Source organism: Hesperophylax consimilis, chromosome 14, assembly GCF_061612785.1.
Source record: "Hesperophylax consimilis isolate HC1 chromosome 14, BYU_Hcon_1.0, whole genome shotgun sequence".
Taxonomy (NCBI): Eukaryota; Metazoa; Arthropoda; class Insecta; order Trichoptera; family Limnephilidae; genus Hesperophylax; species Hesperophylax consimilis.
The window spans coordinates 14,224,231-14,250,809 of record NC_142849.1 but is presented as its reverse complement, the minus strand read 5'-3'; the positions used below and the strand labels follow the sequence as shown (position 1 = coordinate 14,250,809).

General features: G+C 36.7%; 1 protein-coding gene across 1 annotated transcript; it reads left to right on the top strand.

The window, feature by feature from the left end:
• The first annotated feature begins 3,046 nt into the window (after positions 1 to 3,046).
• On the top strand, positions 3,047 to 26,052 carry Sf3a1 (splicing factor 3a subunit 1). The gene is made up of 15 exons (XM_089639250.1): positions 3,047 to 3,285; positions 3,418 to 3,582; positions 4,628 to 4,811; positions 7,233 to 7,392; positions 8,417 to 8,570; positions 9,536 to 9,663; positions 10,894 to 11,049; positions 11,582 to 11,738; positions 12,073 to 12,264; positions 12,353 to 12,477; positions 14,286 to 14,588; positions 15,892 to 15,988; positions 20,544 to 20,710; positions 23,770 to 23,943; positions 25,142 to 26,052. Exons 1-15 carry the CDS (start codon positions 3,177 to 3,179, stop codon positions 25,241 to 25,243), a joined length of 2,373 nt encoding a protein of 790 aa, XP_089495376.1. The 5' UTR covers positions 3,047 to 3,176; the 3' UTR covers positions 25,244 to 26,052.
• Positions 26,053 to 26,579: the final 527 nt, after the last annotated feature.

Below are 26,579 nucleotides of genomic sequence, written 5' to 3'. Positions count from 1 at the left end.
TAAAACGCTTACCAAACGTTTTACCAACTCAATTAATTGTTCGTCGGTCATTTCGCTAAATAAATGCAAAAATAATATTAAATTGGCCAAAATTCCGTATATGCTCGGTGACAGTTCTCGAACGACTGACGCGTGGCGTCGGGTGTTGTCTAGAAACATACTGCGCAGGCCGCGTCGGGTGGCGTGTTTACCCCCACCATGGGCAACACGCCGACCTGGCACGTCTAGATCGGGTGGCGTGTGCGCGCATGGCGTCGCGTCGGATGTTCATAGTGTGATTCTGGTCATAAGAAAACAATACATTTGATTCGACTCAACACGCATCGCGTTTCATCGGGTCGCGTCGGGTTTTAATAATGTGTTTCCACCATTAAGCTATATACAGGGATCATACTGTGAGAAATAATCTTGTGTATGTCACTTTGAATAAATTCGGGTATTTCTTCAAATTGTGTTTTAGTAACCCGAAAATACATATGAAATCTTTCAATATCTTAAAGTAAGTCTGGATACAGAATATGATATTCACCACACATACTCCTCTTTTGATTTATTTCATGAACCCAGTAACGCCTAGTTATTCTCTTTTTCTTGAGTCATTAAAATATCATATATGTACCCATAATTTGCATCAAATCTTCTTCAAAGTCTTCATCTGACTCGTTATTTATTAAATCCATTGTACAAAACCATTCACTTCCACTGCTGTTAGCTAACTGTATTCAGAAATTGCTAGTATGTCGTGGCGTCGCGTGTTGGTAATGTGCACGGTGCACATCGGGTGTCGAGACGTGGCGTCGCGTCGCGTTTTAATAATGTGTTTCCTCCATTATGGATGCCTCCTATAATACGGGCATGATACGGGAATGGTAGATGAGGAAATAACTAAAAATTGTAATTTGTATAATTTATTAACAAAAATTAAATTAAATATAAAATCTTTGCCCATGTTAAAATTTGAGATATTTCGGTATAATTATTATGTATTATAAATATATTATATTATTTCACATGGCTGTGATGTAAATAGTTATTACAAGGCTATTTCGATATAGGGGGGGGGGAATGAAATGGGAGAGGAAGGTTGGGAAGTACCTAGCTATTCACATATGGTTACCAAATACGGCTAAAGCCATTTCAAGCAACGTTTCGATTCCGAATGGTGGTCGTTTACGACTTTCACAGGAGTATCTACCACCCTTTTTAACACTTTTTATGAATAAAATTCATCTCAACACTTTTCCTGTTTTATCCTTGTCATGGTGTGTAATTTGCAAAATGAGACTTTCAATTGGAAAATTTGAATGTCTATAAAGGCAATAAAAGTAAAAGGCGCTAATAACCTCGATTCTACAAGTTATGTAGATGTAACACGAAAAAAATCCTGGGAGTTTTCCCTTTTGTTCTGAATATTAGTTTTAATAAAATAATTAGTATAATATTACCAACTAAATCATTTGCAAATGCATTCAAAATCCCTTGACACTACTTTAATTTTGCGGTAAATTCAAATCTCCCGGTGGAAAATGAACTTCAACTAAGTCACAACTTTCTAACCAATCACCGCTCTATCCCTCGATGACGAATCTTGCTTTGCCCCAAAAGCTTTGCCGGATTCTTTGCCGGTAAAGCAGAAATCTTTTTACCATCGACTTATTTATGGTCGCCATGGTGTGGGTGCGCCTGTTCTCACATTGCTGGAGGATTGGGGGCGGAGCTACGACATCCGAACTTCACTTCATATCTGCCCGGCAAATTTAAACCTGTGACAATGAGAACTTGGCTTTCTTAGTTGGTTGTTATTTCTCCATAAGACTGCATAACAATTACATCGAAGAAGGCACTTTGTCATAAAAATACAAGTAGTGCATTCAAGTTTAAATGATCTTAAGAGTTACTAGTGAAGTAGGCCTATCGTAAAGGAATATCAGGATGGGTCACGGATTAAACACAAATTTCTTCTACTTTGTGATTTTATTCGGAAAACCTAGAATATATAAGATTAAATAACAATTGTGAGGTCAGGCTTCTGGCAGAAAGCTTAAATAATACAAACATAAGCTTCAAATTTTTGTTTTGTTCAATTTTGTTCAATTCTTCGTGATATTTCTCCTTAAAGGAAAAGTTCCTTCTTTACTTTCATTTTTTATTTTTTGTTATTTTTCATTTCCTTTTTTTATATATTAATATTTCTTTAGTTTAATATATCAGCTAAACAATAGTAAAAAAAAAAAATGAATATGCATTTGTATTACTTTACCAACAGAATTTCTTCAATTCAGTTTCATTTTCAAATTCATTTTCTTGTTTTTATCTATTAATTCAGCTTATGTTATGTTAATTCAGTTATTATGTCAGCTAAATAATAGTAAAATATGTCGTGATATAACTGGAAGTATTCTAGAATATGAATATACATATGTATTTTTTTTAACAACAGAATAGTCAACACTATAATGTACCATAATTTACATGTAAAAACATTATCATATTAGAATGTCCTAAAACGGGCAATCGCCTAGTTGGACATTTTAAGTTCATTAATTGTATTATGTAATATTTACAAACAAACAATAAATAAAAAAAATAAAAATATATCAATACAAACTACCAGAGCTAGGTAAGTTGGAGGTTAGTAATAAAAAGTACAATAACCTATCCTAGTAATGGTTTCGTAACCAGGAAGTAGAAGGTTAGGTTAGGTTAGGTTAAGTTAGGTTAGGTAAGGTTAGGTTAGGTTAAAAAAAAATGTCCGTAGGGTTGATTATGTCTTGTAAATGTTTACTAATAACGACCTCCATGTTTCGTTTCTTTCAACTCAAAATCTCCCTCATACTTGAGAGATTTTCGAACGTCAAACCACAGTCAAACTTCAAGACTTCAAACAAATTATTCAAAATCAAGTTGATTGTTGCCAGCCTTCGTGTACACTCGGCAAACTTCGTAGTTCCGAGCCGCTTTGAGCCTTCGTGTTCACTCGGCAAACTTCGTAGCTCCGCCCCCAATCCTCCAGCAATGTGAGAACAGGCGCACCCCCATGGTGTAGGTTCATTTATGGTCGCCATCTATCTTGTGTCTTGTCAGAAAAAGTGTGGTTCTCCGGCGACGCGATTGTTCGTTGCAGATCGACATAAAAATAAACGTCTAATTCGTTTTATACTGGCATAACATCCAAAATGCCTGTTCTTGAAACGGCTCACAAACAATCTGACAATGAACAAGAAGAAGAATCTCCACCAATCGGGCCGGTTATCGGCATTATCTATCCTCCTCCGGAGGTTAGGAGTATCCTTTGACATTTTTTTAAAAATATGTTATATACCTTTATTATTTGTTTACAGGATTCTGAAATACTTTCAAAACATATTTTGAGTTAATTCGTGGTTCCGAAGTATTTTCCTGAACGTTTTTTTTCAGATATTGTCGACAAAACTGCAAGTTTCGTAGCCCGAAATGGGCCGGAGTTTGAGGCTCGTATTCGGCAGAATGAGTTAGGCAATCCTAAGTTCAACTTTTTGAGTTCTGGGGACCCCTATCATGCCTACTACCAGCACAAGGTCAAGGACTTCCGCGAGGGAAAAGGTTTGTCTAAACATTCAACATGTTTCTAATAATAAGGTTAACTTTTGACTTTGTTTACAAATACGTTCACTAATATAATACACTTAAAATATTACGATAAATTGCATCGTCTTCCCCTTTGACCGAACGGCTAAATCCTATACTACAAATCCAGAGGTTGCGGTTTTCCAGACCGCCAATGCGCAAATAAATTTAATTTAATTTGTATGCTCTACATATTTCACACTAAAAGTAACAGTAAAATATAGTAGGTATTACAATATAAACACGTACATTTATTCAAAACCTAATTCGAAACTTAATAACAAAAATTAGAAAATTTAATTTAATTTAATTAAATCAACCGGTCGGTGGCTGAGTTAACATCGCGTTTGGGTCCCACCCAGTCGTAGTGTGTTCAATTCCTCGGCTGGCTAAGTCCTCCATCACAACACAAGCAACATTTTCAGCTTACCGTGGTGGTAGTAGGAGATTTTCAAATATTGTCAGGTTATCCGTAACCCGGAAATGTTTGTCTTTCTTTTTAATAAAAATTTTAATAATAGCTTTACCGGTTTCAGAAGCGCCCTTCCTTCATCAGAAGAATATTAAAACTGATGAAGCAAAGGCGCTTCCAAAACCGGTAGAGCAACATTATTACGATTAAGTGGTCTTAAACTAATGTATCCGTTTATATTGTAATTGTGATAAGCCACTAAGTAAACACTTTCTTTGAATACAAAAGTATATTCGCTGCACGGTTAAAGAACCATCATTCTGAATTAAAACATTGCTTGAAACGATAAGACTTTTAGTGACAGATCAGAAGAGCTAGGTACTACCTTCCTCTACCTTATCTCGTTCACCTCCCCACTACCTTCAACCTTACACACAACCCAATTTGGTATGCCATAGTCCCACCGGCTCTGGGCTGCAGGGTCTTTGGTGCAGTTTTCCCATAAAAACACATGAAAGTAGTTTTTTGCTGCTTTTGTTTTTTTAAACCCTCCTTATAGAAAGTGGAGCATAAAAACATAACCTAACTAATTGATTAATTTGTCCGCAGCCCAAGAGCCCTCCGGCGCCGGAGGCCTGGGGGGCGCCATGCAGCGCCTGGCAGTTACCCCCGCGGCCGCCCTGAGGCAGCAAGAGCTGCTGAGGGCTGCCGCGGCCGAGCCCCCGCCGCCCACTGAGGCGCCCCCAGACTTTGAGTTTATCGCCGACCCACCTTCTATCTCTGCTTTAGACCTGTAAGAATTATTTTTATAAACGCACTTTATTACTGAACATACCAGGCAAATTTGGTAGAAAAATACCAAAGGCTGTGTGAGAACAGGGCTTGCGGGGTTTACTACGGACGTAGGTCGCTGCAATAGCACAGGACAGGGACGTCTGAACGCGCCGCGCCAGGCGATTGATCCTCAACCCGATTAGTAGATGATGCAAAACGCTTTATTAACCTTTCCTATCTGTGGTGTGTATATACTATTCATTGCTTCTAATAACTTTAATAACTCTATAAATATGATAAATTCTGGGTTCAGATTTTAGGTATTCCTCCATTATACATTTATGCACTGAATTAAAAAATAATATTTTACATAGTTTTCAAATTCAATTAAAAATCAGAGATTTTTATTAAAAATCGGAAACAAATACACCAATACAATCAACCGTGTGATACTAATAATAAGAGTGTGCAAGGAAATGACACGCTATTGATGTCCCGCTTTAGTTCGCTACGCGGGAACATGAGAAATCCACACGTCCGCAGTTGTATTTTGATTTAGACCATCGATACCTACGACCGCACAGCTCTGTGTGTGCCAGTCGCCAGCCAGTCGGAAGCGGACCATCGTTAGATGTGGACCCCTTGCATGTTTTTTTTGCATCTGCCGATGGTTTTTTCATGTTTTCAGCAATTAAATTACAATTATTATCACTTTTGATATAAAATATAATAAACATAAGCGATTAGCTATGAATATTCATATTTTTCCAAAATTAAATTGCTTATTTTGAGATGTGTATTGACTACACAGCACCGGAAAGCGTGGATTTTTTTAGCACAGTAAGAGAAAGGTTAACCTTTTGTATGTCATCACCTCGATTTCTTGTCTCAATATAACTCTCCTTAGTTAGTGCTCTGCTCCAATTCGAGGGCTTAATGTCAAAAAACTTTATCTAAAAAAATATATATATAAGTAATTCTAGGGTATAAAGTCAAACAACATTATCTACAATAAACGTACCAATATTAACCCTCAGAAGCCGGGTAATATTTTGTACATTTGTCAAAGTTGAATTTAATATTGAAAATTATGCATGAAATAATTGACAGACATCTACAATATCAACGTTTTACTTAGGAATTTTCATGGACAGTATTGAAATGCGTTCAAAACTTCTAAAACCTAGTTCTACACACTGCACATTGCAGTGCACCCGAAGGAAGTCATGATTTCATTGAACTGCTATTGTAGTTGGTCGGATCCTAAGGATTAATAACTGGCATGTCTTTTTCTCGATAACCATAGACATATGAATATTAGTAGACCTGCCCTAAGTGATTAAAAGCGTATTATCCCCACTCCCCATACCGGTTCCATTGGAGCCGGCTGTGCTCGCGTATGGCCTCAAGTGAAATTTGAAAATGTGACGTCATCATTCTTGTGCGAACTATGGTCGAGGCATCATCGGTTCATTTTACGAAATAACACGGCAAAATGTTGACTTGTACTATGAAAACTTGTAAAAATAGATGTGAAAAAGAGAATAAACCCAATTTTCGTATTACATTCCATATATAAGCATTATTTTACTTTATTTTAAACATATTCACATCGTATAATATGAATCAGTTGTTACTATCACATCGAGAAACGTCTGGACGCGAAACACAAAGCTGGTTGGTTGCTGGGAAGTAAATTATGAACATTTATAAAAGTGTCTTAACTAAATACTTAAACGAAATATTCGACTCTGAAAATAGAACCGAATTTTTTTGCCGAATTTGGACTTCGCAAATTTGTTCATAACGTGGCGAGTAATATGCGCTCCCATGTAAAAATGTCTATTCATTCAAAAGCAGATTTTACTTTTAAGAAGTAAATGGTGATATTATAATGCGAGATGCCTATTTACTGTCAGATTGATTTATTGACGAATCACAGTCAGCTTCACTCCCTTCGTTCTTCAACAGTTGATTTTACCCCTCGCCATTATCTTCTCGTCTATTAATTCCTATGTCTGTGTCGATAACCTTGTTTGGCCCTCGAATTATTGGTATGTTTTGTTTGTTGTTGTAGAAAACGTTGTTTGACATTAAGACCTCGAATTCTACCCCTTCATATATGTGCACAGTTTTTACTAATTTCTTCAAATTGGAGATTACTTTCTTAGTTATGATTTCTTTAGAGATGTGACCTGTGAAATAAAAAAATCCTTATTAGCTAATTATTAAAATTAAATTTTTTTGAAAAAAAGTCCTGCATCCCTACGTTTAAAGGCCCTCCCTACTAGTGACATAATTCTTCTAAAAGTATCACACCCCGTCGTTGTTTCTACCTACACACCAACCTTCATCGGCTACGCCGCGGCCCGTAGAACCGTAAAAATAAACTATAACCTATTGCTATAAAATGTGTACCGATTTTGTGTGTATTTTCCAGCGACATAGTAAAGCTGACGGCCCAGTTTGTGGCCAGGAACGGGCGGCAGTTCCTGACAAACTTGATGAATCGGGAGCAGAGAAACTATCAGTTTGACTTCCTGCGCCCCCAGCACTCTCTCTTCCACTACTTTACACGCTTGCTGGAGCAGTACACCAAGGTACGCTAACACTTCTATTTGATCTTAACTGCCACTAAATTCTTGTCAAAATATTACGGAGGTATGGCTGTGCGACCTCTTTCATACAAAAAATATTAATTTAGATTTGAGGCCAAAATACCAAACCAAACTGAAAATTTTTTTTTTAATCAAAGGTACACCAAATGTCTAGTACGGATATATGCCATTTTATTGTTAACTCCTCAGGCCTATTCTGTCAGAAAGTTGGACACTTTGCAATTAAATACAAATAAAAGGAATATTTTTCAAGGTATCCGAAAAATGAAAACTGTTTTTGAAAGGTGATGAAAAATGCTTTCAAATTTTATTATTAAAAATGAAGATATAATTTTTTAAATATTAAAATTTTTAATGCAAACATAAAAACTATATCAGATAACTAAAATCACTGATAACGAAAAAAAAAATTAAAACATTCTTATTTTCATTAGCCAAATGTATTACAAATATTACTGGTACTTCGCTTTTTTTCGTTTCATATAAAAAGAATTCATTAAAAATTCACAAGTATCAAAAGTTATTTTTCTTTCTTATTGCGGTTGGAACCTTTAATTTCATAAAGGTGCACATTTTAATTCTACTGTGGTTAACTTCTAGATTTGAATATAAAGTGTTGTATTTTCTCTTACACCGTTTAGATCATATTTCTCACCACAACAGTAGGGGAGACAATGATTTATGTGAGACCATATGAGTTATTTCCAAAAGTGAACAAATTAGCCTAAAGGAAACTTTGGCAATTTTCGTGAGGTAATTGTAATTTTTTGTGAGGTAATTGTAATTATTAAAAAAATAATCTTGTCCTACCTACTGTGTCAGTATAATGAACATTAAAAAATACAAATACAACATCATAAAAAAGGCTTGAACTTGCTCACATTTTTTGTACCTAAGCTGAAGCTAAATCAAGGCAGTACATTAACAAGTTCTCATGTTAAAATATAGTTACACAATAATGTAAATCTAGCATGATCAAAATGAATTTGATTCCATTTTTTTACAGGTTCTCCTCCCCCCCAAAGAGTTGCTGCCCAAGCTGACGGAAGAGGCTGGATCCACTCAGACAGTGCTGAACCTGGCCAAGACCCGCGCCGCATGGCTCGCCCACCAGCTGGCACAGAAGCACAAGGAGGAGCAGCGCATGGAGAGGGAGAGAAGTCAGTTCATTACTCATATTATTATATTATGGTGTTTAGAATACAGTGCTCAACCTTGTCAAGACTCTATCTGACTGATTGGTGGATGGTTTAAAAACTCGGCTATCGTGGGAGCATTTATTTCTATCTCTCCCAGACTGCAGACTAACTCTCCAATGGTCATACCAGTAGGGAGAACAATCTTACTGTTGAACAGAATCAATTTGGATGCAGTGGCTCTAAGGAGCGTTGGAGCAACGCACTCCCAAAATATCGGTCAATCTAAAAATGATAATATCACCGATAATCAAAGCAAGCAACCGTAATAAGATTAATACATTGTTGCTCTAAGAATACCATAAGAATTAAGTTGAATTCAACCGGCTCAAATTTTCGTTCTTTGTGTCACGTGTCATAAGTCACGTGGAGCGAGCGAATTCCATATCGCTCATCGAGAAACGTCGATTATCTAAACGCGCTGAGCCTGGATTATGACCATAGTATTGAAATTTCTCCGAAACGTGAACGGTGCTCGCCAATGCCTCAAATTCTTCGGCAAGATGGCGACACTTTAGTTTCCAGATCGCATACCTAGCAGGTCGGTATAAGCTTAAAAATTTCTATTTGCTAGTTTCCTTTACCGCTAAAGGTTTGCCTTGCCTGACGTACGGAATGTACGGATAGACTGGCAATATTTTTAGCGCAACACCCATTTTCGTGAGTACATGCCGCAACTGTTTGGATGTCGACATATTTAGCTTCGATAAATCTGCCTTTAAAATACAAGCTCTGTTACTACTAGTATAGTTGATACCCACTTTTTATATTTATGTAATTCCCATTTACAAATTTAAAAAACGCCATGAACAATTTTGTAACGTTTTTGAAATAATAAATTGAATTGAAAGGAGAGGGATGGAAGTTAGTGGCGTATTATTAGGATTGCAAACCAATTGAAACTTGATACATATTATGTTGTGTTCCAGTTGCCTACGCTTCCATAGACTGGCATGACTTTGTGGTTGTGGAAACTGTGGACTATCAGCCCATGGAGCTGGGTTCCTTCCCACCACCCACTACTCCGGATGAAGTTGGAGCCAGGGTTCTTATGCAGGTCACTAAATTTCCTAGACATATTTTTTTTATTTGCTTTTGTTTGCTACATATAATTCGAATTATCACATCTTTACTCAACAATAAACTCTATGCGCTATTATCTGCTGCATATTTAAATATTGGCTCCACAGTCATTCGGTTTGCTCTTATGCCGCCAGAGGTGCGCTCTGTCGGCAAACAGGGAAACTACTCCAGCTGTCGTGCGTATCGGCCGGTAAAGAAGGGATTGGCTGGACCTGCTGGACACCCGGGAAGAGGCAGTCCCCGTCCCATCGGCCATGAGCCAACGGCTGGGATTTTGAACTGCGCAATGCGCAATATATGTTATTATTGTCATAGACAATGAAGATAATATTATATTTTATCAAAACCATTTATTTAACATTTTATTATTGCTAACGCTATATTGTCTTCGACCTTCCGAAAATAGCGTCGTTTAGCTGGGCATATTTAAAATTATTATATTTCATTTTTTGGATGTTATTGCATTTGATTTAAGCAAATATTGATTGATATCTATAAGTAAATTTGTACTCATGTGTAACTCTATGCCTTCGACAAGATTCAATCGATTACTATGTTATAATAATTATTGTGTAATTGTAAAATATTCCTTTACCTCGGTAGGAATTTAAAAATAAATTGTAGTATCGTCTCTATAATCCAAATAATTAAAAACTGACCCTGTTCGTTTTAACGAATTATTGAAATACCGGAATCTTTAAAAATCAGCTGGATTTTCAAAATATTTGAGAGATTGATGTTTTCCGAAACTTTAACATGGAAGCTACAGTCGAAAATTTTAATCATTTATCTTTCAAATTGGATACTGTGGATTATCAATGTTATATTGCCTCGCTAACTTTCCACTTTTAAGTCTTTCACCTCCCGGCTAGTGACTCTTGGCGAACTTGACCAATTATAATCTTATACAGGGAGTCCGTGTATAAAGTGCGCTAACTTCGGGGGGTGATTCTACATGATGGCAGAAGTAAAAAAGATAAATTATTTTCCATAGAAAAATATTTCCCATACCAACAATTAAACTTTTTTTTAACCTAAAATTTACCTTAAAATGTCATCACTATCAGTGGTTTATTGTGCATGTAAGTTGAGACAGTTTTCATACAGTCGTTAATTTTCGTTAATTTAATGGAAATGACACTACGAGCTAAAAACAGAAAGAAGAGCCGTGGAATGGTTTTGTTTGATTAGATTTTTATTACAGGAACGCATTGAAGACGGCGGTGTGGAAGAGATCGAGATGCAGCTGGAGTCAGACGACGAGAGGGAAGAGAAGGACAGCTCCAGCGAGGAGGAGGGACTCTCCAAAATGGAGGACCGCACGCACCATCGCCAAGACAGCAGGCCCGACAATACTCAGGTTAAATTCTAAATAAGTATGGCTATGTCATTTTGGGGGTGCTGCCTAGAGGGGTCTTTCAGGATAAAGGTAGAAGTTAACCTGGGTATTGAAGAATTTCATCTTGTAGGTGGGAGAAAACACAGATAACTGTGTACAAATGTTGTGCATGTGTTTCCTGACTACACCGGTGCCGAAGGGATCAATGACGCTTGTTTCTCTGAGCATCTTCCATTGAAATACCGGTAGAACAAGGACAGCATTAACATCCGATGTCTGTGCTTCAAAGACGACAATCAGTTTATTAAGAAAGGGGAATCTGTCACAGTCAAGGTTTTTCTGGTATTTTGGGACTCAATACCAGAGGTGGCTGCCAAATTCCTGCCTTCCCCACTACATTCAGCCTGGTGACATTCCCCAAATTCCTGCCTTCCCCACTACATTCATACTGGTAACATTCCCCAAATTGGGATTCCTCAATTCCACTGGCTTCAAACAGGAAAATACAGTTACATATTTCTCTTTCCTTCTAATGAGTAAACCAACCCCGCAGGTCCAAGACATGGAAGAGGAGAGCTCCTCGTCAGACAACTCAGACTCTGACTCGGACTCGGACGGAGAGCGCAGGAAGGGATCTTCGGCCGTGCAGCCTCCGCCGATGCCACCGCAGCTGGACAAGGTGGTGGTCAAGAAATATGATCCCAAACAAGGTACGGACTAGATTTTATAATACAAATTATCTGATCAGATTGCCTTATAGAATCTCTCAGATATTGATATTTATATTAGCAAGCTTTGTTGCTACTAGTGTAAAATCTGCTTTTATGTATTTATTACCTTACTGATGGGGCCTATTTTGGATTTTGCACGGCTGATAAATGACCATTTACGATACAAAGTGAATGCATTTATTAGTAGGGCCCTTATCGTTTTCCTCATGTCTAAATATTTTGTAATGTTATGAAAATTGAATTTTCTATTTTGCGTAGTAAAGGTTTTTTGAATTTGAATCAAAATGAATAACACACCATTTGATGGTTCCAGTGAAACGCGAGTCCGGCCCTCCCGGGGCAGGCGGCGGCGAGGAGTGGCTCATCAGCCCCATCACGGGCGAGCGCATCCCAGCGCACAAGGTGCAGGAGCACATGCGCATCGGTCTGCTGGACCCGCGCTGGCTGGAGCAGAGGGACAGGGCTCTCGGGGACCGGGGAGCACAGGACGCTGTGCTTGCACAAGGTATGATATTTCATCAATAATTACTGTTTTGTTTATAATCTATATAATCCTATTAGGTTTCTACTAAAATTGTTGTCATTCTGTGTAGGGTCTGCTATCGAGGCTTCCCTCAAGCAGTTGGCTGAAAGGCGTACGGATATCTTCGGTGTGGGAGATGAAGAGACAGCCATCGGTAAAAAGATTGGAGAGGAAGAAGTTCGCAAGGATGACAGGGTGAGTTTTCTTTTATTTCGTTCATAGATACATGCCATATTAAGTAAGGGAAAATTGATCTCACTTCGGGCACACTAGACACATATATTTTAACTGGTTAGTAGCCGAGTGCTAGCTTAGTCCCCATTATTGTAAACAATTGTGTAATTGCATAAATAAACCACTCATTAGAGCGATATCTTCGGACTTTTTGTATGAAACAGATTGGTCCTGAAAAACCATAAATATGCCAATTTATAGACAGTACAATTCTCGTTTGGAGCCTACTTATTATACTATACACCAATAAAAAACCTCTGAAACTTTATCCCATAGACTCGGAGTGTTTCATTGGTGGATATAAACAATATGACGTCACAATATTCACTTTCAATTTTCAATCAGAGTTATACCCCCTGACAAATTGTATTATTCCTTATTTGAAGTACAAATTATTTATGGTTTATAATAAATTAGGTAGGTGTTCAAGTACCTACTTACAAATCGTATGATTTCAGAGGAAATTTTGGTTTTGATTTATTAATCAACTAGTGAACTGTTTTTCGAGCACTCACATTTGTGAACTCTAGTGCCGTCCATGCCTGGAGCTTTTTGCGATTGACTTTTAGCCCTAAAATTAGAATAGTTCGCAAAAAAGTAAGAACCTAGTTTTTATCCTCGTATTTGAATCAAAGTAATTAGCACATGGTTCTGAAAATTTCTTGCCCACCAGTTGGGGGTATTTTGACTTTTTCCTACTTTGACGTTCAACTTTTTAAAAGAAAATTAGAAACATACTTTTTTGGACGTTTGGTCTACAGTTCACAGAACTACTAGTGCAGGGCTTCCCTAACTGTGAGTCGCGACGCCCCGGGGCGCCGCGGGATCATCTCAGGGGCGTCGTGAGGCCATCTTTATAGGGTCTTCCACACGCACACTTCAGAGCGACTGAGTCCCGCGCCACTTCAGGCCGCCGCGCAGAAAAGTCTCACAGTGAACTGCGCTGTAAACCTATCAGTCTTTACTTTTCTGCGCCTGAAGTGGCGCGGGAATCGGTCGCTATGAAGTCTGCGTGTGGGAGACGCTAATAGGTTAGCTGTCTATGTTGACGCGATTTTTGAAAAATATTTTCCCGAAAATCTGGAGCAATATGACTGGGTTAGAAACCCTTTCCAGTCGACCTCACCATCAACACTTTCGACAGCAGAAGAAGAACAGTTAGTAGAATTGTCCTGTGACTTCCAGCCTTAAGCTGCAATATAATAAGGATAAGCTACTTGAATTTTGGAGCTCAGTTTATCAAGAATATCGTTCCATCAGCACTGCAGCGTTGAGGGATTTATTACCGTTTGCGACATCATACTTGTGTGAGACAGGTTTCTCTGCAGTTGCAGTAATTAAAAATAAGTAAAGATCAAAAATAAATTTAGAGGCAGAGACGAGAGTGGCGATTTCGAAACTTCAACCTCGTTTTGAGAAACTATGCTCAGAAAAGCAAGCACATCCTTCTCATTAATACCAAAGAAAAAAATACTTTTTTTATCTTTTTTGTTTGCTTCCATTTTTGTTTTTATGTTGTATTCTTTATTTTCTAATAAAAAATTTAGATACTATTTGGAGTTTTTATGACAAATTGTTATTAGGTAACGTACCCATACTACGTGACCCGTTCAGGGGGGGGGGCTTCAAAATACTACGCTTGGTACAAATGAGCGGCGGGGGGCTTAGATTTTTAGTCACCGGGGGGGAAGGGGGGGGGGGGAAGTTTGGGAAGCCCTGTACTAGTGTATCAATTCTCAGTAAAGTAATGAATTTATTAATTTGATCAGGTGACCTGGGACGGCCACACCTCCTCGGTGGAGGCTGCCACCCGCGCAGCGAGGGCCAACATCACCCTGGAGGAGCAGATTCACCAGATCCACAAGGTCAAGGGGCTGTTGCCGGACGAGGAAAAGGAGAAGATTGGGCCCAAGCCGGTGGCGGGCGGCAGCGGGGGCAACCAGAGTGGTGGAGGGGGCGGTCAAGGCGGGAAGCCTCCGCAAATGATGCAGAAACAGCAACAACAACAACAACAACAGCAACAGCAACAGCAACAGCAACAACAGCAACAGCAGCAGCAGATGCCGCAGATGGTGACAATTTTATATTATTTTATTTTATTTTAAATACATAAACGGCTATACTGCCTTGTATAAATAAACATATAATAGAGTACAAAAGTCAAATATATTATATTTGACCTTTGTAGTGGTTCTGTAAATAATCACTGCATTAACTCACTATAGGTGGCCATGAGGGAAACAATTTCCCTTGGAGTCTATGTCATCTTTGGTGATGATGTATGGAAGGTCTTTTTGAGGATTATGGCCCATGTTCTAGAAGGGAAGAAACACGGAAATTGCCAAATCAGCCGAGCTATTGAACATAATGCCGCCCACAATACAAACTTTTATTTGGAAATTTATACATTTTATTGAACGTTTCACTAACCACTTGAGCGATGTTTGGCCCATTATGACAAAACGTTTGTCATAATGGGCCAAATTTATGGAACCTAAAAATATGTTAAAAACGGTGAAATCTAGGTGGGTTCTTTGGCTTCAAACCCCAGTAATCAGTTTACATGTTTCCATATATTAATATTTTGAGGAATGATATTAATTAAATAATGTGTTAAATCTATAAATGTACAACCAATCGCTCGAGACGGGTATTTTTTTTTTTTTTTTTTACCCCATTATATAAGAATCTGGCATAAAAACAGTTTTTGGCTCCCATGAATAATTTCCAAAAGTGAGATATGCCTGTATGTGTTGTGGGTGACAATAAGATTGATTTGTAGAAGTGACCCATTTCCATGTAGCGAATATTACGTGTTTTGGGGCTCCAGACTAGAGGTGGCTATATAACACATAATAAAAGTCTGATTAACATTATCCATAGAATTCCAATTTGTGAGTAACACATTGATTTAATATTAAATGCTCAAATTTATACAAGGTGTCCAGGGATCAAGTGCCTTAACTCCGGGGATGATTCTACATGATATGTAGTACAGTTTCAACGTTTTAAGGTAGTTTCAAGTTTAAAAAAATCGATTTGTTTGTATGTATCGAGAAATAAAAATTCTTCTTTGTAAAAATATTTTTGTGTGGAAACAAGTTATTTATCATTTCCACTTCTGGCATCATATAAAATCACTTTAATAATATTTGAATGATTAGTATAGCGCCGTTTTTGTGCAAAATCACCTCACCTTCTGGGTGACGGCGCTTTACATTGGCTATTGTAGGTAGGTAGTCTTTCCTAAACAAATGTGTTTCTAAATTAGTGAAGTTTTCAAAAGTATTTTCTGACATTAACTGATATAATCATACATACCCTGTTTTCACTTTGGCTATTGTAATTATTTATTTGATCTCTCTTTATGTACAGATGCCACCCCAGTCCGTGCCCCCCATGGGAAGCATGATGCCCTCGCTCATGGTCATGTCCCCCATGAACCCTATGCCTCAGCGCCCTCCTATGATGGGTAAGACACCAAACTTTTTTATGGTCCCTTTCGTATCACCTTAAAAAGACAATTTCTGTTTTTTTTACTCCAGTTGTTTTGAAAATATTGATTTTTTTTTTAAATTAATTTATTTCTTTAAAAAATTACAGAATATATAATATATCATTAGTAAGTTATATAACTACAGTAGAACCTCGTTAATTCGAAATCCACGGGACATCAAATTTCGAATTAACGAATTCCCACGTAATTCGAAATTTTATGAAAAAAAAAAAAAAAAAAAAACGCCCAAAATCGATTTTCTCGGCCGCCTCTTCAAATCCGGACTGTATTTTAGTTGTAAATTCGTATTAATACCAATTATTTCTTTATTTTCGCGGCCGATTACCGTAGCGGCGGGCCCTTTAAATTCAGAAATTCGCAATATATTCGTAAAAATGCTATATATTTACGCGTAAATCGAGATTTCGCTGCCGATTTCGGTCGAGGCCTACCCTTTAAAATGAGATATTCGTAAAAATACGATATATTTCCGCGTAAATCGAGATTTCGCGGTAATTTTCCATCGCGGCCGGCCTTTTATTTCAAATATCTGAATTTAAATTCGTAAAAATACGATATATTTCCGCGTAAAACGGGAATTCGCGGCCGTATTCCGTCGCGGCCGGCTCTTTAATTTAAGATATTCGAAATAAATTCGCAAAAATACGATATATTTTCGCGTAAATCGAGATTTCGCGGCCGATTTCCGTCGCAGCGGGCCATTTAAATTCAAATATTTGAAATAAATTCGTAAATACATGATACATTTACGCGTAAACCGAAATTTCGCGGCCGAGTTTCGTCGTGGCCGACCCTTTAAATTCAGATATTTGGTGTAAACTCGTAAAACTACGACATAGGTATATCCGCGTAAAACGTATTTTCTCGGCCCTTCAAACTCGGATATTCGAAATAAATTTGAAAAAGTGTCCAGTGTAAATCGATTCAGATTTACAAAATAATAATACTAATTAGGACGATTTATAACCACGTAAAAATACATTTTTCGGCGTTTTACCGCCACAGCTGACTTTTAGATTCAGATTTACGAAATATTATGATTTATTTTCGCAAAAATCAAATTTTTTTCGAATTACATGAACAAAATTTCGTGCGCGGACAAAAATAATTTTCGAATTACGAATTAACGAATTTCGAATTAAAAAAAATTTTGTATGAAAAAAATTTTCTGCGGAAATTTTTTTGGCGAAAATTTCGAATTACGCGTTTTTTCGAATTATCGGGGTTCGAATTAACGGGGTTCTACTGTATATGTAAGTTAGTAACAATAATAGAGCAGTTTCTAATAGAAGAAAAAGTAAATATGTATGTAAGAGTGTTAAATAGAAATGGCATAATATAGTATATTTTAAGTTATTTTGTGCATAACCTGCCTCACTAGGCGAACCTATATTGAGGCAGAATTTTTAGTTAATTATTTGTCTATGGTTTACTTATAAATGTTTAAATAGGTTCCTATACAGCAGAGGTTCCCAAAGTGGTCTATATGGACCCCCAGGGGTCGATATCGGATTGCTTGGGGTCCATTTCAGCGAGAAAAAAATTTAGGGGTCCACAAGATTCAAATGGGGGTACATACGAGCCGACCCCCATTTACCTCAAGTCAACATTTAGGAGTTCCGTAAATGACACAATACACCTAACACAAATAACACAGTTTACGTAATAATAGACTGAGATATTACTTCTTCGATATTTGTATTTTTATATTTCGTAAAGTTGTTTATTGAGGTATACAGGGTGTCCGGTGGTAAAGTGCAGTAACTTCGGGAGGTGATTCTACGTGATCGTAGGAGTAAAAAAGATAAATAACTTTTTCTGAAATTCCAACTTTTAGATGTACTTTTAAGCTAATAACGAAAAATTTCTCCGACGTGCCTAGACGGCATTATTTTTTTCGTCGTTGCCAAATCTACATCCCGCGCCCCCCCCGATAACTAATCCCCGCTACCCCCGGCACCCGAATTCAGTCGGTCAGCTGGTAAACTGTCCCCCGCACCCCCTCCTGCACCCCCCGCTATTAGTAAATCATGCTTTGAATGTAATGTGTCACAAAATTTGACGGGCGGAGTAAACAACTTTGAAAATTTAATTTATATAAGAATTTTTGAATTCGTTCACTAGATTTATTGTTTGTTCTCTGCGAACTTTTCATTTGGTTTGAATTTTTGACAGATGTGAAGAGAACCCCGTACAATTTAGATGTCGGTACGTGTTTTAGAGGTATAATGGTTATGGTGCTGATTTTATCAAAATCAAATTTTATAATATTCTTATTATTATTATAATTTACAAGTACAAGTATATTACATTGGATTTATTAATATAGACGTTGTACATTATAATGATTTATGATCAATAAGATGGATCAAGGAAAAAAATATTTATGAGATGTAATATTTTTGGTATGCCTCGTTATTCTGCTGTGTCATTCGTGTGGAAAACGTTCTTTTTTTTAAAATGATTTTCGGCTATGTAATCATTGTTTTTTCTCACCTATAAAATTATGTCCCGTCTTTCCGGTTTATAAAAAAAGGTCTGATTTTTCGGATTGAAATTTTCAAAAAATCCCCAGGGTTTCAAAAATACGATTAAAAAAATAATAATAATACAGAATGTCTTAGAATATTTTCCTTAACCGGAAAAAAAAATTAAAAAATATGATGCAAGTGGCCTATTAGTAAAAAGCAATGAAATTAGTTAAGTGTTCAATGAGTTATTAATATTTTTTATAATAAAAAGTGTAACGTGATTTTAGTGCAGTTCTTTTTTTGAATTTGGTAAAATATCAAAACATACGGCGAACTCTGTGTTGTTATTGTTTACAATTCACATGCGGTTTCCATGGATACGCGCCACTCACAAATATGCAACGTTGCCACGTTCACACTTGCGAATTTATCGGGTAAGTTTGCACCTACACTATGGCTTTTTAGCAGGTATGTCTTTTTGTATGAAAAATAAAAAATTGGAATTTCGGAAAAAGTTATTTATCTTTTTTACTCCTACGATCATGTAGAATCCCCCCACGAAGTTACTGCACTTTACCCCCGGACACCCTGTATAAACAGAGATATATTATGTTCCTTTTCTCGTCAGAATTAATATAATGAAGCAAAAAAATTGCACATTGGAAGCCGCAAATTTTCCTAGATCCCCAACATGTTTTTGAAAAACGTCCAGGGTAACGTTTATCAACATTTAATTGTACTTCACACAGACTTAAAAACTAAGTTTGAGGACATTTTAACTATGGAAATGGAACTTCGAAGAATCGGAAATCATGTGACAAGAAGAAATGACCGGAATAAGCACTGATAAAGAACTTAAGGGGCAGTTCTGTAGGGCCAGCTACAGACAGAAATTCCCGTTGCGTATCCTGCTGGATTTTCATTTGGTGTAATACTTCACAAGGGCGCCCCTGTCTGCACAATGCAAATACAGAGGAACTATACCGCCACCCGGTTGTTGGACAGGCAAGAAAAGGGAATCTTTTTACGAAAAAATAAATGATTATCAAATGGGACCTTAATAGTTTTAGGAAAATTCAATATTCGGCAGGCAGGGGGTCTACGGAAAAAAAAAAATTTTGCAAGTGGTCTACGGGACAAAAAAGTTTGGGAACCTCTGCTATACAGCAATACATTATTTTAGGTTACATTTTTGTTTGTATATAATATATGATTTGAAAATGATACTCTGTTAGTTCTTACCTTGATTTATTTTAGTTCCTGCCTACTTAACCACTGAGAACATTAGAACGTCAAAAGACGTAAATATGATAATAGCGGTCAAGACATTAGAACGTCTTTTCACGTAAACGCGCAAGATTTTACAAAAATCGATTTATTTCCATCACTAGTATACGGATTGCCATGATTTAAAAAACAGAGTATCGATAATGAATAACGCTACGCGTCTGTATTCAAGAATATCTATGGAACGTAGAGTTGCATTATCTAAGCCGATTGAATCTGTCATCTTGTTCGTTCATAATTTATTGCGTTTCTAAATAATTTATTAAAAATATTTTAGTTTGGACGGTCAATATTTTGAGGTGACTAATAGTTTTTAATTATATTTCTTCAATATATAAAGTGTTATTTCTTTATGATACTCAGAAGAAAGTACATTTTTCAAGGCTTTGAAATAATTGTAAGAGATTTTTACATATTTTTGACGTTTTCATAAAATGTATATTTAGAAACGCAAATATTTACGTATAACAACACAATGCTATAGTGAATTTCATAATCTTTCCAAAACATTTTTTAGAATGAGGCTACGTTTCCCAAAACGTGAGTTATGAAGCTTTTAGCAAAACTCGTAAATAACACAAAAATTATCACGTTTTGACAGTTCTCAAAGGAACACATAGTAGATAAAAGTCTTTGTCTGAGAGGTTAAAACCACCACTTTGTAGCCACGTAGAATAGAAGAAGAAGACAAGAATAACCGTGAAAATAATTTATGTGTTATAATTTAATTAATCTGCTGATTTTTCCCATAGGTGGTTTCCCAGGCTTTGCCCCCCCAGCGCCACCCCAGCAGCTGGAGCCCCCTCCTGTGCCCCCGCCGGCCCCGCAGAGGGAACAGGATTCCGGGGAGCCCCCGGCTAAGAAGGCCAAGACAGAGGATCAGCTGCTGCCAGAACAGCACTTCTTGCAACTACATCCGGTAAGAAACAACTTTTTTATCAATTTCATCAACGTCATTCGGCTTTAGACTTATTATAGTTCTACATTTTCATAAGTGAAACTCATGTATTTAATCATTCAAGAATAAGATAATATTAGCAAATCTAAACAAACATTCGATCCAAGCAGAACACTTGAGGGTTTTATCACTATCTCCTGTATTTTAGAGCAACTCTCACTGGGGAGAGCGATTCGAGGGTGGTCTCAAAAGTTTCCGACCTCAACGCAAAGATGGTGGTACTCGTCAATAAAAGCTAGTGAATGTAGCTGTGCATCTTTTGACAGCTACTCACCAAAGTTTCGGCCATTTTGGACGCGCAGTTTTTAGTTGACAGTCGTTTGAGTAAGTCGATGTGTGTGCTTTTGTAAAAATGGAAAAAAATTGAATATCGAGCTGTTATTAAATTTTTGTTTTTTAAAGGCAATACGCCTACGCAAATCAAACATGAGTTGGACTCGGTGTATGGGGACTCTGCACCATCGTTTACCACAGTGAAATTTTGGGCAGCTGGATTTAAACGTGGCCGTAAGAGTTTGGGAGACGATGAACGTTCAGGACATTACAAACATTGATTTTTCTCTACTATCTATAAATATAATTTGCATGTATTATATACACATTCCAGAAGAAATTTTCTAAATGATAGTGAAAACCCTATCAAAATTAGTTGCGTAGTTCAGAAGAACTGAGCTCACAAACAGACAGACGCGGATAGCGGCTTTATTTTATACTATTTAGAAATGTTCTATCTTACTGATACAGTAGAACCCCGTTAATTCGAACCCCGATAATTCGAAAAAACGCGTAATTCGAAATTTTCGCAAAAAAAATTCCGCTGAAAAAATTTTTCATACAAAATTTTTTTTAATTCGAAATTCGTTAATTCGTAATTCGAAATTTATTTTTGTCCGCGCACGAAAATTTGTTCGTGTAATTCGAAAAAATCTGATTTTTCGAAAATAAATCATAATATTTCGTAAATCTGAATCTAAAAGTCAGCCGTGGCGGTAAAACGCCGAAAAATGTATTTTTACGTGGTTATACATCGTCCTAATTAGTATTATTATTTTGGAAATCTGAATCGATTTACACTGGAATGTCGTATTTTTTCAAATTTATTTCGAATATCCGAGTTTAAAGGGCCGAGAAAATACATTTTACGCGGATATATGTCGTAGTTTTACGAGTTTACGCCAAATATCTGCATTTAAAGGGTCGGCCGCGACGAAACTCGGCCGCGTAATTTCGATTTACGCGTAAATATATCGTATTTTTACTAACTTTACTTCGAATATCCGCGAAGAAAAAATACGGCGCGACGGAAATCGGCCGAAAAATTTCGGTCCATGCCGAAATATGACATATTTTTACGAATTTACTTCAAATATCTGAACTTAAAAGGCCGGCCGCGACGAAAAACTGCCGACAAAATTCGATTTACGCGGAAATATATCATATTTTTACGAATTTATTTTGAATATCTGAATTTGAAGAGCCGGCCGCGACGGAATACGGCCGCGAATTCTCGTTTTACGCGGAAATATATCGTATTTTTACGAATTCAAATTCAGATATTTGAAATAAAGGGCCGGCCGCGACAGAAAATTACCGCGAAATCTCGATTTACGCGGAAATATATCGTATTTTTACGAATATCTCAATTTAAAGGGTAGGCCGCGACCGATATCGGCAGCGAAATCTCGATTTACGCGTAAATGTATAGCATTTTTATGATTTTTTTTCGAATATCTAAATTTAAAGGGTAGGCCGCGACCGAAATCGGCAGCGAAATCTCGATTTACGCGTAAATATATAGCATTTTTATGATTTTTTTTCGAATATCTGAATTTGAAGAGCCGGCCGCGACAGAATACGGCCGCGAATCCTCGTTTTACGCGGAAATATATCGTATTTTTACGAATATCTCAATTTAAAGGGTAGGCCGCGACCGAAATCGGCAGCGAAATCTCGATTTACGCGTAAATATATAGCATTTTTATGATTTTTTTTCGAATATCTGAATTTGAAGAGCCGGCCGCGACAGAAAATTACCGCGAAATATCGATTTACGCGGAAATATATCGTATTTTTACGAATATCTCAATTTAAAGGGTAGGCCGCGACCGAAATCGGCAGCGAAATCTCGATTTACGCGTAAATATATAGCATTTTTATGATTTTTTTTCGAATATCTGAATTTGAAGAGCCGGCCGCGACAGAAAATTACCGCGAAATATCGATTTACGCGGAAATATATCGTATTTTTACGAATATCTCAATTTAAAGGGTAGGCCGCGACCGAAATCGGCAGCGAAATCTCGATTTACGCGTAAATATATAGCATTTTTATGATTTTTTTTCGAATATCTGAATTTGAAGAGCCGGCCGCGACAGAATACGGCCGCGAATCCTCGTTTTACGCTGAAATATATCGTATTTTTACGAATTCAAATTCTCAATATTTGAAATAAAGGGCCGGCCGCGACAGAAAATTACCGCGAAATCTCGATTTACGCGGAAATATATCGTATTTTTACGAATATCTCAATTTAAAGGGTAGGCCGCGACCGAAATCGGCAGCGAAATCTCGATTTACGCGTAAATATATAGCATTTTTACGAATTTATTGCGAATATCTGAATTTACAGGGCCGGCCGCTACGGTAATCGACCGCGAAAATAAAGAAATAATTGGTATTAATACGAATTTACAACTAAAATACCACCCGGATTTCAAGAGGCGGCCGAGAAAATCGATTTTCGGCGTATTTTTTTTTTTTTTTTTCATAAAATTTCGAATTACGTGGGAATTCGTTAATTCGAAATTTGATTTTTGATGTCCGCTGGATTTCGAATTAACGAGGTTCTACTGTACTAACACCCAATTCCATCAAACAAAAATTCGTTTCGTTATTTTCAACTAGAAATTGAAGTTGAAGCTCTATAATTAATATCCAGTTTCGGATGCAACATTTAGTCTTAACAAAAATTCCTCCATCATTTGAACACTATAATATTGTCATTCTTCCTCTTCTCCAGGGTCCAATCTCCTTCACGGTGCTGGCTCCCAACATGCCCGACAAGCCGGAGTGGCGCCTGTCGGGCCAGCGCATCCCCCTGCGTCTGGCCGGCAATTCCACCGTGGCCACGCTCAAGGCGCGCCTGCACTCCGCGCTGGGCATGCAGCCCGCAAAGCAGAAGCTCAACATGGAGGTAACTATTGCAGTTTGTAGAAGTGTTTCCATCCTATCTGATGTTCTCTCATCGGGATAATACCAAAGTATCTTCCATTCTGTATCTGAAACTTTATTATCCAGAGAGCTGAGGAGGTAAATGGTACTTTCATAAACTTAACAAATCATTACCAATTAGAGCTTTACCAATACATATTTATCTGTCTGAAAGGTTTTCTAATTTTACACTATATGGTCGTGCATTTTTGGGGGCGAAGCGCAGGTGTTTTTTTAAATTTTAACGCCAAAATTAGACTTTCCGCAAAATATTCATATCTTATGATCTATTTGATATTTTTCGATGAAACTTTCAGTGTTATACTTTAAAAAGATGTATCTATTAATTTACTTAGCAATGTATGTGTAATTCCTTTTTTTTATGCACAAAAACTTTCTACTTTCTTGGGAATCATAGAAAAAACAGTATTTCATAATCGAAATAACATATCGAAATTTATTCATACAAATTTTCAATACATATTAAAAAAACTATAACCTAATAGTACTTCAATGTGTGATAGCGTTAGAAACACTTTCCTTTATGCAGGGGCACATTGCAAAACTTGCGCATGTACCGCGTTTCACTGCGTAGTTTGTGAGCGGAACATACGCGACAACGATTTTATTATTTTTATTTTTTTTGTTGTGTTTCAAACTCATTGTATTGACATTGGTGGTAATAACGCACACACACGTGGATGTATACGCATTTCTGTGAAATTCGATAACAATGTATTTTATCAACTTTTGGTGGCGCTATTATGTTTAAAAATTTACATTGGTTAATATACTAAATAAATGTTGGTACTGTCCAATTAGCATTTGGCTTTGCGGTGAACCTCAGCCTAGCCAAAAAAATCCTTGAAATTGGCTACTAACTGGCCCAAGAGATGGCGCAGCTAGGTTGAAAATTAAAATAGATATACATATTTTATAGTTTGTTTTTTCGCAGGTTGATTTTTTTTTCAATTGCTCAATGTAAATTGAACTTATGTACAAGAAGCGTAACAAATTTTCACATACAGTTTAACCACAAACAAAATTTTAGAAATATGGAATATGTGAAACTGGGTAAATGCACTTATCGAGATTTGAAAAATGCTCCTCAATTTACCTATTGCATATGTGATACTAATTTGTATTTTCATTTATTTATTTGTACTAATATCATCTTCCAGGGTCTGTTCTTCAAAGACTCCAACACCCTGGCCTTCTACAATGTGTCTCCAGGCTGTGTGGTGCAACTTCAGGTCAAGGAAAGAGGAGGCAGGAAAAAGTAAAATACATACCGATCCATCATCCAGTGAAGGTTTCACCTTCTCTTTATCTTATCTTCGGCAAATAATATTTGTTTTCATACAAAACATCCTATTTGTAGTTTGTTTTAAAAAAAATTATTGTAAGATTTGTTTTACCAGTTTCTTATCTTCAGTAATTATTATTCTTATCCACTCGAGTATCAGCTAGTCAAATTTGGGTAGCAAGATGAAAGCGCTTTGGGTAGGTGATTTTTATGATATAAAATTAATATATTTCGAACTTGCCGTGTTCCGCTAATATTTTTGAATTTTTTTTATGTATCTGTGAATTCTAGTTGACCATAGACAACATACAGAACTTTCAATATTCAATATTGCCCCAAATAGGGAAATTTCTGGTAACTAACATACAGAATTTATGCATTTATAAATAACGATTTTCAAAAAAAAATCTTTTTAAATCCTAAAAGTATGGAATAAACAGTGAAAACTTGGTGGATTCCTTAGCTTTAAACCTACAGCAAGCAGTTTGTATGTTTCCATATTAATATTCAGATGAATAAGTGCAAACGATTACCAAACCAAACTTTCGGAAATCCCTGAAGCATTTTTTAAAGAGTTGATGCTCGAGTGTTTATATAAACTTTCTGCTTTTAGTATTTATTTAAAAAAATATATGTTTTTCTCAGTTTCACTTTCCTAGTTTTTTTTTTATATTGAACTCTTTTTATCAAAACATTCTTTTGTTTATAAAATTTAAAAATTTTATTACATCTTTCTTGTACCTAGAGCTAACCCTTTTCAATGTATTTTCAGTTAGTAAAACAATAAATTGGTAATCAAAATATAAACTATTTTATTAATTTACATATTTTTTTCTAATACAAGATACCTTTTAAAATACCTACTTTTTTCCTATGTCATTTCTACAGTAACAGTACAATGTGAATTTTACGAGGGTAAATACGCAATTTAAAAAAACCTGAATAAAAATATACAAATTTATTGAATAAGGTCGACGTTTCCGGTTTAAGGCATTCACCTCAGATAATAGAAACAACGCGAATGATGTTGGCCACACTTTTGTCCACACGGTTTTTTTTAATGATGTTTCATGGCTCATCTCCCTTATTTCTATTATCTATGGTGTGGAGCAAGTGCTGTAAACTCTCTTATAGTAGTTTCGGAGACAGGTAGTATGTGATGTCGTCGTTCTAGTATCTTCTGTCTTTTTTGTTTTCATACAAGAAAGGGGACGTTCATCAATGACAAGTACGACCACTCTCTGCGACTACTAAATAAGGTTTTTCAAGGGACCGAAAAAATAAAAGCATAATTAGAACCTTATATGTATGCA

What these genes read in the sequence shown, in the direction of transcription:
- Sf3a1 (XM_089639250.1), top strand. Translation starts at nt 3,177, where the DNA reads ATGCCTGTTCTTGAAACGGCTCACAAACAATCTGACAATGAACAAGAA. An exon ending in GGACTTCCGCGAGGGAAAAG is followed by an intron (nt 3,583 to 4,627) that starts GTTTGTCTAAAC and finishes ATTTGTCCGCAG; the next exon opens with CCCAAGAGCCCTCCGGCGCC. An exon ending in GGACGCTGTGCTTGCACAAG is followed by an intron (nt 12,265 to 12,352) that starts GTATGATATTTC and finishes CATTCTGTGTAG; the next exon opens with GGTCTGCTATCGAGGCTTCC.